The sequence below is a fragment of the Acomys minous genome (assembly GCF_964271855.1).
Source record: "Acomys minous genome assembly, chromosome: 5".
Lineage (NCBI taxonomy): Eukaryota > Metazoa > Chordata > Mammalia > Rodentia > Muridae > Acomys > Acomys minous.
Genome location: NC_140494.1, coordinates 78,676,404 through 78,689,883, shown reverse-complemented (window position 1 = coordinate 78,689,883; position 13,480 = coordinate 78,676,404). Strand labels below are relative to the sequence as shown.

The 13,480-nt window shown below is 43.5% G+C and overlaps 1 protein-coding gene across 3 annotated transcripts in view; it reads right to left on the bottom strand.

Moving 5' to 3' along the window:
* Positions 1 to 1,881: 1,881 nt before the first annotated feature.
* Positions 1,882 to 13,480, bottom strand: part of SLC36A4 (solute carrier family 36 member 4) — a 34,313-nt gene continuing 22,714 nt past the window's right edge. For all 3 annotated transcript variants that reach the window (XM_084781654.1, XM_084781655.1, XM_084781656.1), the window contains 3 exons: positions 11,465 to 11,634; positions 7,086 to 7,255; positions 1,882 to 6,069 (listed from right to left, as the gene is read on the bottom strand). In XM_084781654.1, the coding sequence (XP_084637780.1) occupies positions 5,762 to 6,069; positions 7,086 to 7,255; positions 11,465 to 11,634 (648 nt within the window). In that variant the 3' untranslated portion in view covers positions 1,882 to 5,761. The remainder of the gene's footprint in view (positions 6,070 to 7,085; positions 7,256 to 11,464; positions 11,635 to 13,480) is intronic.

The window sequence follows — 13,480 nt, the reverse complement described above, 5'->3', positions numbered from 1 at the left end:
AAGTAGGAATTTGGCTTTTTAAAAAACCGAGTAATCCAGATTCCCTTCCACGTTGTTGTAACAGAAATGAGTCCTCCACCATACCCTCGTCAGGGGCCCATGTGGATGCTCAGCTGACAGTGCTAAGATCGGCATTCCATAGGTTGTGGTCCATCCCAAGGCACTTTATCTCCTCCACAATACAGAAAGAGGATGTGTGGGCAGGATGCTCTGAGTGTGTGGCCATGTACCTGCTCTGGCTCTCCAGTACTCACGACTGAGATGAAAGTGAACCCATCTGGACAGCTCAAGGTATAAACGGTAGTCTGCCAGAACAGCTCCTGGTCAGCAGCACCAATGAGTCTTCTCAAGGGTCCATAGAATACCCCAAAACAGGATTCCTGAAATTCAAGCTTTCTTGGAATATTATGCTTTAGTTTTAATTTCATATTTTAAAATCATACTTAATATCAAAATTGCCTTTTGATATAAAATAGTACTCTAGTGTCTCATCGAAAGTCAACAAATGGTTTCAACCCTCCTGACATGTACTCTTTCTCGGCCCCTTTTTGTACTGAGAACTGAAGACCGAGTAATTAGTTCCAGACCTTAGCATGAAGATAGATACGGCACCTCTCTCTTCCAGGTCATGTCTATTTTTTCCTTCTGGTGGTGACTTTAGAAGCCATATTCTGAGTGTGGTGGTGGCACTAATGAAACAAAGTAGGATGCTGCTTGCCACTTGGAGAAAGGACCCGTGTCCGATACGTTGTGACACAAATCAGGATTAGACTTTTATTAAGTTTAGTCACAGATGGTGGCATGATTGGATACGGCTTCTTGTTAAGTGGACATCTCCCTACATACTCTGAGAGAGAGGGAGGACAGTCATTATGTTTCTCCTCCCGTGAGTCAAACACACGTTCTCCTTATAAAGGGTTTTGTTTATGGATTTTGCTGTTCAGATTGAGTCTTCTGCAATAGTCCAGCCTGGCCTGGAATGTCCCATCTCCTGTCTTGGCCTCCTTATTATGCACTGCCCGCCCAGTAGCGCTTTATTGTTGTTGTTCTGTTGTCAGGTTGTTCTCACTTTTTTTCCTCTTGGTGAACAGTTTCTCACTTACTTTGTCCTTGTCTCAAGTTCACAGGATCAGAATTCCTAGAAGTCAAGATGTAAACATCTTTGTTTCCTTTGGTAAGGGGTGGAATAATGCTTCCTGAAACCATTGTCCCCTTTTTATGATAGGACTGATACTGGTGGTTTCAAGGCTTTTTCAAAGAGCACACTCATGTGATACATATTTATGGAATACAATGTGAGGTTTAAAAACATGTATATAGTGCATAGTGCTCACGTCAGGAAGATGGCATGCTCATCATCTCAAACATTTATCTGTCGATAGTGTGCCAGCTTTTAACACATTTTAGATATTTTTTAAATTAAAGAAATGATTGATTGAGTCATGCGTGTCACTGGATATATGGTTCCGAGTGTCCTCCCATTTTTAATCTACTCTTACATCTTTGAGTCATTTAACATCCATAAAGACTGCTCACACTATTCATTATGAAAACATTCATACGTCTCTAACCCATAACAACACAGTAGTAAGAAGGAAATAAAACTTAAATAACAAAAAAGAATTGGGAGGGGACAGCAAAATGTCTCAGTGCTGACAAGCTTGAGGATCTGAGTTTGATCCCCAAATTCCCTCGTGTAAAGACAGAAGGAGAGAACCAACTCCACAAAGTTGTCCTCTGACAACTCCATATGTATTGCGGCACATGCAGTCATATAATAATAAACAAAATAAAATCTAAAACTTTAATTAAAAAACATACTTTTTCAGGTAGGATATTTTTCACATTATTTAATCTTAAGAATGGAAAACTTAAAAGGCATTTGTTTAGCAAGCAAAATATTTATACTTTATTGACAACTCAGAAGTTACAGTACTTTCAGACATTTTTCAAACTTTTACAAAGAAAAATAAGTTACGAGAAATGACACAAGTCCAATGACACTTTCAATGAAGCTTACAAAATCATTCTGAAAAAATCAGCTTGAATTGTCACATCATGAATATGTATTTCCCTGTGTGGTCACCGTTCTAGTCCATCTGTGGTAGAATAGTTCAAACAGATTCAGATGTGTGTCTCTGTAAGGTAACATGCTTGAATGTGCGAAGGAACTAGCCAACGTCAACGGGAAATCTCAACACTCAGGTGAGCTGCCATTTGACTCATTAGACGATAAACTACAGACGCAGCCATTTCTAAGGCATGGTTCTTTTTATATCCTAGGTCAAAACCAGCCAGATCCAGTCACGTGCAGCCTAGTAGCATGCAGACATTTAATGGTAGGAGCACCCTGTTATCCTCGGTAGGCAGCTTTCTCACATTTTCTTAATTAAGGATAGATAACTGAGCCACGCTGATCAAAATAAACCCATTTTCCAACATTTCATAATTTTACACTATTGATGCTTTATACTTTAACAAATTATTTTATTGCTCAACAGTTAACATCTGCTGAACCACTCACGTGATACAAACAACTGTATTCACTTTCTCCATTGGCTCTGTTCTGTATCTTTCCCACCTTGACTGAAGAAAAAGGAGTTGGAGACAAAGCCTAACGCATGCTGCCAGTAACAAACGCTCTGGCATCTGTGGGGAATGCAGCTCTGTCAGACTGCGCTAAAATGGCGCCGCTACGCACTTAAGCTGGCATTTCCTAGGACCATGAATACATACACCAAATAAGATAGAACCCTATTAGGAAATTCACAAGTGCACTGCCATAAACAGTTCATCATAACACTTTAAATATAATCATGTAAGAGGACTCAGAACTGGCTTTGGTGACAGGTCCGAGAGGACAGAACAGCAAAGGAGTTGGGCACTGCAGACACGGGTTGTCTCCTTTAAGCAGCACTATCTAACCTGAAAACTTCCCAGCTTCCACTCGTTCAACGATGGGGAACCTGGGCCACGTGGAGGGAAAGCCTGTGGGGACAGTGTTCTGACGAGTAGCCTCAGACACTAACAAACACTCCTGGCAGTGTCAGGGAACAGAGACACATGGCGAAGGGCTGAGAGGCTAGCCCATGCGAGGTGAACGACAGCTTTCCTCTCACTGCGTCACAGTGGAAGCGGGGCCCACGTGAAAGACTAGCCTTCAGGGAAAGTTCCCACTGTGGCCGAAAGTAACTTCTGGGTCACTTCAGCCACCTTGTGATGGGTCAAGAGGAGAAACTGAATTCAACATGTGTGCCCGCTTCCCCTTCCTCCAGGCCCCAAACAAAAGTAAGAGCCGCTAGAATCAGAGTACATTCTCCAAAAACCTTTAGAAAATAGTAATTCTGTAAAATAAATATGAGAAAAAAATGACCCAAATGATAAATATGTCTTCAGGCATCCTTAAACAGGAGTGCTTGTTTTTACACTTTGCATCTAAAACAGTGTTTCACACTGCAAATTAACACTATTTCCTCTGTTTTCCTTTCTGTACTGTGACTTCTCTTGTGTTGACAATTCAGGGGCATCCAGTGGGCTGTTGACTCAGCAGTCATATTACCTCAGAAGTCCTAGCTGGTGAGATGTTCACACTCCGTGTGGAGAGCTTAAAAATTCCTGCAGCAACCCACGATTTAAAAACCCACTGCACTGGAGTTCCACCAGCAGCCGACAGACATGCAAAACTAAAGCTGGGCATACAGAGGAGAGATGTCACGTGAACACAGCTGACCAGAACTGCATGCTGCTTCCTTCTCAGTGCGCTTTTAACTCATCTTATGCCACTGCACATTTTAAAATACCGAATACACTCCTCACAGTCAAATTCCAATGAAATTACTTTCCTTATAACCTCATTCACTTTCTCTACCTAAGACTGAAGACTTGAGGTATCACTTGAACATAAACTATCATAAGCAATTACTAGAAACATCTAACATAAATGTTTACAAAGTTTTGGTTCTTATGAATGTGTACCAAAATAAAGCTTCGGATATATTTACAGGCTCACACCTGAAGACAGAGTAATGATGTAAGGAAAGCTCAGCTCAAATAAGTTAACATCTACATAGAAAAATAGAGGATTCCACAGATAGCTTGGTGACATCTTCCAGACTAACATTATAGAACCAATGGTCTAAGAAGTCCAGATGGCCACCTTCTCACTCCTTTAAACTCCCTAATTCTTCATCATCAAATGGGCTTGGTCGCTTTGGCTAGTGTGCCTGAAGTGTCTCAGAATTTACTACACAGTTTTCTGTTGTTTCACATTTTCCTAAGCATGCATTTTAGGGTTCCTTTACTCTGCCCCTTCAGATCAACGGAAGACTGAAGTAGTGCTATGGGGCTAGAAAGATCCAAACTCCTGTATCTTGTCAGGAATCTCTGATGCCCTCAAACCATGAGAGAAGGAAGCATGTGACTGGAATTCTGCACAGTCAACTAGCTCTCCCTGGAGGTCTATGAAGCCACCAGGCAGATTTTTGGAATTTTCTGGATTTTTATCAGACACATGCTCTCAAAGGATGAAAATATAATTAAGTTAACTCTACACTAAAATTTAAGCTGAACGTGATTTTTCATTCTTGCGTGTGACATGAAAAACAGCATTTTAAAAAAAATCTCTGCATTGGGTCAAATACCAGGTTCTCTTGACTCAAGGCCAAGTGCTCTTACCAAGTCACCTAACATTTCTGGGACTCCATTGCCTACAATGGTTAACTGTCCCGGCCAGTTTTATGTCAGCTTGACACAATCTAGTCATTTTTTCAAGAGACTCTCAAGTGAGAAAATGTCTCTGCAAGACTAACCTGCAGGCAAGTGTGTGGGGGCATTTTCCAGATTGATGACTGATGTGGGAGGGGTACGCACATTGTGTGAAGTGCTACCCTGGGTTGATGGTCCTGGGTGCTATAAGAAAGCAGGCTGAGCAGCATTCCTCCATGGCCTCAGCATCAGCCCCAGCCTGGACTGAGTTCCTGCTCTGACTTCCTTTGATGACAGTCTGTGATGAGGAACTGTAAACTGAAGGTCTTTCCTCCCTAGGTTGCTTTCGGTCATGTGTTGTATCACGGCAATGAAGTCGTAACTAAGACAGTAACTAAGGGAGCAGTACTCCAGAAACTTCAAAGGCCTTTTCACCTATGACTGACACAGGAGGTCAGAACCTTGCTCATCCGTTGCTCCCCGCAACTGTGCAGCTCTACTGTCAAAACAGCTGAACAATGAAGCTATCCTGACTCTGGAACTTTCTAATGCTTATATGATGGGAACCTTCTATCCTTCCAGGGACTGTCAGCAGCATCACCCATGGGATAAAAACACAATTGATGCATTTTTGTACACACAGACACAGGAGGCTCACCTTCTACTGTAGGATGCTCCAGAGAGATTTTGTTAACTAATTTCTATAATGTTGAAGTCCTTTATTTTCCCCATAGTGGTAAGAAGGACAACTCGTACTCAGAGTGTTTCTTACAAAAACAGTGAATAATAGGGTGTGCTTATTGTTTAAGTTTTGAATTTTAATTTGTTTCTATTTTTAAAGCCAATTTAAAATTGTTCATTGTCATTAGATAAAAGCAAGAATCTGCCATAGTTTATCACAGCTGCAAATGAAGTCCAGGTCATGGCCAAACTACAATACTCTGTCAACAACAGCAAGAGCTTGGCACTGGGTTTACATGTACGGTGATCATTGTACCGGTTCTTAACGGCTGTTAGGATTGGGGTGACAACAGAAGGCTCGCAGATCTTCTCCCCCCTATTTCAAACCTGACGCTAAGCATGTAGAGTTCTCATTCAGAGAGGGGCTCTGTGGGGTGCCAGACACAACGCCTGTCGTTGGGTAAATAATTTCCTCAACGGTGACATATGTGCCCAACAAGAAGCCGACAACTCCGGTGAACGCTATGGAAATGTTTTTCAGGATCATCCATATATTGTAATGTTCCTTAGAAAATGTAAGGATTTCCACGAGGGGGGGCAGGATCAGGGCTAGAGTGCTGCTGCTCACAGCACCCACAAAGGAGATCACGATGTCTAGGCGAGGAATGAGAACCGCCCCAGCACCTGTAAGGAAAAAAAAAAACATGGTTCTTGTTAACATGTGCACTACACATGCAGGGACTATGTATAGATCTTTTTGACACAGTCAAATCAATTATCAAAAGTCACTGCTAATGGGGAAACTAAAAAAAAAAAAAATTTATTCTGAGCTGAGAAGGAACAAACCCAGAAACATTTCCTGGACTCACACTTATCAAAACATCTCTCATGTAAACAACTATTAACTTTTGCTCTGAGACTGGAGCATCTATGTCTATGCACTGAGCTTCTCTGCCAGGCACACAGTGGAGTTTGTGACACACACAACAACAGGGCCAAGGAGACAGTCAGCTCCTACAGCAGCTCCTCAGGACACAAGGCACCAGACTGACATTCTCAAGAGAGCATGCCAAACTCTCACTGTACAGGAGGAGCCAATGAAGGATGCAAAAATTAGTGGACACACCAAGATGTACCGCAGGGCAGTGCAAGCTTCGATCCTAGAAACTGGGCTTCTGGGTCAGTACGACCTTGAGATTGAGGCCAGCCTGAGCTACATAGCAAGGCCATGTCTCAAAAGCCCAACATCTGGGGATTAACTCAAGGTTACAGTACATGGCTGGCATATGTGAGGCCCTGGGTTTGTTTTTAGTACCAAAAAAAAATGTAAAAACAGAATGTGTTCTGGATATATGTAGAGTTGCAAATTATCTCCCTAGGATAACTGTGTCTTTGCAGTAGAGAAACACAGAGGCTACTTTAACCAAGTGAGCAAAGGTGGTGTTGGGACGTGGTGCACTGAGCAGGGCGCAGCCCATTGCTGCGCATCTCTTGCTAACAGCGTAAGGCTAAGCCAGGAGTCATGGTGCAAACCCGATATCTTGGCAGGAAGACAGTGAGTCTGAAGCTATCCTGAGGAGCACACATCCAAACACAGTCCTGCTTCTAAAAATTAACTGTTGGCAAAATACATAACTTATGCCGTTCTCATTTTAGCACATGCAAGTCAGCAATTATAATAGGCAGGTACCGCTACTTACAAGTGATGCTAACCAAGAAGGACCGCATCCCAAACTCACAGACGCGCTTCCATTTGGCATGAAGTCTGGCAGTGACTGCGGGAATAATGATCTCAGCTGGGACATAGAACTGAATTGAATAGGTCACGAAAATGCCGAAGGAGTACAGAATTTTCACTAGCTGATACAACCTGTTAGAAAAAAAGAAATTTGACCTTTGGTTTTTCTCATTGTGAATCTGACTTTCCTATTTATTTATTTATTTATTTATTTATTTATTTATTTATTACTTTTAGTGGGGAAACAAGGACTATATATCGAACACGTGCCAGTTTAGTCCGCTCCTCGTCAAATTTACTTGTGTGAGAAAAAGCCAACCAAGCTAGACACGGTGGTGAACATCCACAGTACCAGCACCCAGGAAGCCACGGCAGGGGCAGGAGGATGTCCCAAATCCGGATGTAGCTACAGAATAAGAATTGGTCTCAAGGAAGAACAGAAGGGAACTAACCTGACTAACTTCATTTCTAGTCCTCATACTGATGCCTCACTGAGAGCAGCCTGGGAGTCTGAGCTCACAGACTCGGGAGCGTGGTGCTCAGAAGACTGCGTTTAGAACCAAGGCAGCACTAGGCGCTCACACTCGGCTCCAAGAAGAGATCTGCAGAGCCTTCAGAGCAGTCTTGTTTCAACTTTGTAAAAAACGTTGACTATCGCTGTTACCTCTTTAAAATACTGAGTCACGGCCTCAGTGATCTACATGGAGAAGGAAACTTGTACAGGCTCTGACTCTGAGCCTTCCCTGCTTGACGTGTGTGACAGGGAATCGTCACAAGGAGAGCATGGGAGCCATTTCACCAGCAGAGTTCTCAGAGCTGCACCTGCTGCGTGGGTTAAAATCTCTGCAGTAAGGAGATAGATTTGCTGCTATCTGGTTTGTGGTGTAAACTTATCCCTTTGAGGTCAGGGCTTCAAACCGCACATCTGTGTTCGGCTTTACATACATCTGTAGAATTCTCCAACTACTCATTGTGTGTGATGCACAGAGGGTCACACATATTACCAGGATCCAGTGCAGTGTGACAGGACAAGGCAGGGCAGCTATTCCTCCACCTTGTAGCATTGCTGATGCCATTTCAGGTTTAACTATCATTTTTACTCCTTGATGGAGAATCCCATGGAAAATTCCTCAGGTCTACTCTAGAAGTTGAGGCCAAGATGCCTCAACTAACGTATCTTAGCTTCTGTCAAACTGCTTGCTTGCATAAAATCTTCCCGTGCGGCTGCCAAGCAAGGTACCAGGAGGATGTGGGTTTTCCCTTTAAAAGCCCCTTTGCTCTAAATACTCAGAGCTAAAATTGGGTTCCCAAATACATGAGGGTAGTCCCAGGCAGCTAGGGTAAAAACTTAAATTGGCTACAAACTGCCTGTGGGGCCACGTCTGGAGGGCTCCCTGGAAATGGCAGTACTTCAGCTCATGTACAGCATGTGTCACAGTCTTTAGACCCCCACCCTGGTGAGGGCCCCTGCCAAAACTCAGCATGCCCTTTGCCTTTTGTGTGTGTGTGTTTGTTTGTTTGTTTGTTTGTTTACGTGTTTTGCCTACATGTGTGCCTGTGCTCCACATGAATGTCTGAGGCCTTTGCAGGCCAGGAGAGATCCCTTGGGTCTGGAATCCCAAATGGCTGTAAGCCGTCACGTGGGTACTGGCACTTGAACCTGGTCCTCTGGAAGAGCCGCAAGTGTCGAGCCATCTCTCCAGGCCCTCAGCGAGCACTGCTCAGTAAATATCTTAGCAAATCCCCTCTGTCTAGAGAAACTGACATTTTCAGTGATATGACGAGAATGTGTGGACTCACAAAAGTTGGATAAACAATAAACCTAACTCCTCTGAGCTATGAATGATAAAATCAGTAAGCTGTATTTCAATACTTTAACTTCTTTATATTTTTTACATTTAATATAGTCAAAAGAAATAGGCACTTGCATGTTTTAAAAAAGCAAACTAGCAAGAGGCTGTGGCTGGAGTGTGCTGAGTCTGGGGCGGTGCTGAGATGGGGTGTGCCACAGTGGGAGGCAGTGACCACCTCCTGTCTTCTTCCCCTGTGGGAACATCAAGGCCCATGGTCTCAGAGCACAGGGACTCAGATAAGTACAGGGAAGAGTGCATCTCCCTGGAACGAATCCTATTATCCTAAAAGGATATAACGGATTCTACTTTCAGCAGAGCTATTAATTAGGGCTTAAGCCTCTTTCTGACAGCTTGAGACTACAGCAGTACTAAGCAAGGATTCAGTAGGCTTTCGCCACAGCACAGTCATCTTAAGAGTGAGTAAAAGAAACAGGGCTGAGAAAAAGTACATTTGAAAATATGGCAAATAGCATAATTAGAAACAAGGAAAGTCCTCAGGGCTGGAAATAATAAATCTTAATTTAAAAATTACCCAGTGGTATATTTAGCTAGGGCCTTAAAAGCTAACTATGAATAGTTGTGGCTGAAAACATGAAAAATTACCAAGTGACTATTTTTTCTCATATTCTGATAAGCAATTGTAGAAAATTAAACAAACATTCTCATTAGTTCATTATTCATTTAAAAGAAGAACATTGCTTTTTTCTAATTATATTTTATTGTTGTGTTTTCAAAGTATGGCTGATAATATACTTTAGATGAAAACACTATTTTGCATATAAATATAATTATACTCCACTGACATAAAGCTGGAGTCACACAGGCTAAAGCGTGGTTAGCATTAATACCATTCTATGTGCAGCACTATTATTTAGTGTTACATGGAGCACTGTTCATATATATATATATATATATGAGAAGTGAGTGCTACAAGAACTGGTTTTTCAACCCTGGAAGAGTGATAAAGAAATGACAGTGAGTTCCAACATGCTGCATAAACGCATCCATTTCATTTTCCCCTGTTTCGTTTCAAAAGCCCATTTATTTCTACAACTGGCATCTGTACTTTCAATTACACTTAATACTTTTTTCAACTTTTCAACCTTTGTTCTCATTTCAGTATTAAGTATCCAAAGAGCCGTGCACTCTGCGTTGCGCACAAGAGACATGAGGAAGCACACATATCAGGGCCGTTCTGCGCTCACACTTTCCAGAACACTCTGACCTTTGAAAGGACAGCGCCACCCATATCTCTCAGCCAGGAGACCACTAACTCTTATTACCTTAGCAGTCCACAAACAGACAGCAGGACAGAGTGCACACAGACAGACAGAGAGACAGAGGACAGACTGTACACAGACAGACAGACAGGTCAGACAGGGAGACAAAAGACAGAGTGCACACACAGAGACAGAGGACAGACTGTACACAGACAGACAGACAGACAGATGACAGACTACACACAGACTACACACTTCACACAGACAGGGAGACAGAAGACAGGCTGTATAGACAGACAGACAGAGGGCAGACTGCACACAGAGAGACAGAGAACAGACTGCACAGACAGAGGACAGACTATACATAGACAGACAAACAGACACACAGACAGACAGACAGAGGACAGACTGTACAGAGGACAGACTGTACAGACAGAGGACAGACTATACAGACAGAGGACAGATTGCACACAGACAGAGGACAGACTACACACAGACAGACAGACAGAGGACAGACTGCACAAAGACAGAGGGACAGAGGACAGACTGCACACAGATAGAACAGAGGACCAACTACAGACAGACAGACAAGAGGACAGGCTGCACACAGACAGAGGATGGGCTTGAGTAGCCCTCGCTGTGGAGGAGCTCTCTAAAGGAAATTGCTCTCTACCTTGACTCACTCTCCTGCTTTTCAAGACATCTACTGTGTCTCAGGATGATTTTTGAAGGCTTTTTTCTAGTTGAAAAATCAGTAATCAGGAGACTTGCTAGGCTTTCTTGAGGCTAAACTACGATTGAACAGTCTTGAATCATAGATCCAACTTTCTCCATTCTAACTGAGAACCGTAGTAAGCAGGGGTCGGTGGTGACCAGTGTGTAGGGAATGGAAGTGCTGCCTCAAGGAAAGGTCTCACACACCCAAGCTTGAACTGGGACTGTATTAGCCTGCCTTCACAGAGTCCTGCCCTGTCTAAGCTGGGAACAGGTGCATAGATTTGTCTGCATGCATCCTCTGCAATTCCGTTTCCAGTTAAGACTTTCCATAAATAGTTCTGGGAATAAAGTCTGTTACTGTTTCTACCCATGTCTCATATTTAAATTTTTAATAGGCTGTCAACTGCATTTTCAGTTACCACAGATAATGAAATCACAGTAAAAAGTTTAAATGCTTAAATCATAAATCTAAAAATATACCTTCCCCATCGAATCTTGGTAAATTATATCTAAAGCGCGTAAGCTAGGGCTCATGAGGTATCTCCACCTACCACATGTCCTGGGGGAGGTTCAGGGTTATGCTGCCTTTGATTTCATCACGGAAGCACATATAGCCTAAAGTGGCCAGGCTGATGTACAGCACCGTGACAATCGCCATGCCGATGTTCAGCGCCTGAGGGAAGCGTTTGGACTCTCTCATTTGGTTTTCCAGTGGAAGCACCTAAGAGGAGAATGCAGCTGTTTTTAAAGGAACAGGGTAAGGAATTTCAGGATAACCGGGGTCTCTCAGATAGACAAGTTGGTCTTTTGTAGTCTGTGTAAACAAAGCTTTTCTTCTTTCTACATATAAGCTAGTTTCCTATGTGATATGTATGCGTGTGTGTGTGTGTGTATGTGTGTGTATGTGTGTGTGTTGTATGTATTCTCACGTTTACACGTGTGTGTAGCAGATGCCCATGTCTCCCTGTATTGCGTTCTACTTTGGAATTTTTCCTCCTGGGTTGTTTTTTTTTTTTAAGAGAGTGTCTCACAGTGTGGCCTGGAACTATATAGACCAGCCCAACCTCAAACTCACAGAGATGTGCTTGCCTCTGCCTCCACAGTCTGGGACTAAAGGTGCACAGCTTGGTTCCACCCTGCTTCCTGATACAGCTTCTGGGCTGGACTGCATACCTGTGAGTTCTAGGGACCTACCTGTCTCCACTTTCCTGGGGTCACAGACACACCTGTACCCAGATTTTTATGTGGGTGATGGCATCACCCTTGTGGTGCAAACACTTTACCAACTGATCCTGAGCGCCTGTGTTCTGTAGATTGTTACTTTTTTTTTTTTTTAAATTCCTAAAAAAGTTTGAAGATCAGCTCTTGGCAGGCAACCTGCTAGTTATTTTTTATATGCCTTTTCTGGTTAGAATAATTTTAGATTTGTTTTTTAAATGCAAAGGGAAACACAGATGGCTCCCACATGACTATAGAGCAGCTTTCCTGTGATTAACATTTTATATTACCAGTTGTCACAACTGAGCCAACACTGGCCAAGCACTAGTGACCGAACCCCGAGTTCCATTTCAATTTCTCTAGTTTTCCCATGAGCGACCTTCTTCTGTACTGGGAGCCCATCCAGGACACCACACTGCACTTGTCACCCTGGTCCCTTGGTCTCCTGTCGCTGTCTGGTTTCTCTGTCTTTCTTTGCTCACTGTCTTGACTTACTGACATCCTCTGCACAGCATCCCTCTAATCTGGGCTTGCCCTGATGCCTTCCTTGTGACTAGACAGGTGCTGTGGGGCCCTCAAGTGCTTTTCTTGTCACATGTTTCCATCGTGAGCCTCTGTGGTTCAGGCTGGCCACTGCTGTAAAGCCACCTTCCTCCCCACCCCCTCCTATGCTGCATCTCTAACTCTAGCCCATTCTACAAGGACTAAGTGAGCATTATCTGTGCCTCCCGGAAGGAGAAGGCTCTGTGAGGGGTCTGCCTAGCAACCCTTAGTTCTATCATTCACGTCACTGTGGACTCTGGAGACTGGTCACGCACACTGAGTTGCCATGCCTGTGTCTCTCGTCCTGCTCCAGCTTTTGTCACTGCGTGCATCCCCAGTGCCAGCTGCTAGCTGCCTCGTCACCGTCCCTCTGCGCACTCCCTTCTTCTGTGGCCTCCTCTAGAGACCATGCTCATCTTGGATTCCACGGTCTCAGTCTCCATCAGACATTTTCCCCCACAGAATTTGGTTTTTTTCTTGGAATTAAAGTCTCCTTGCTAAGTGTACTACATAAGGAGTACTGCTTCTAACCCCTCAGGGGACAAAGTGACAAAAAGCTCTCGCTCTCTCTCTCTCTCTCTCTCTCTCTCTCTCTCTCTCTCTCTCATACACACACACACACACACACACACACACTCACACACACACAACTGCTCTATACTGGGTGTGTGCATGCACGCATGTGTGTGTGAATGTGTGTGTGAGTGTTTGACGTGAATGTAGGACTGGGACTACAAAAAATGGCAAAGAGATCTTCGCAAGTGGACAAGAGACAGTGATAGAAGCATATGGCATGAACGCAGGAG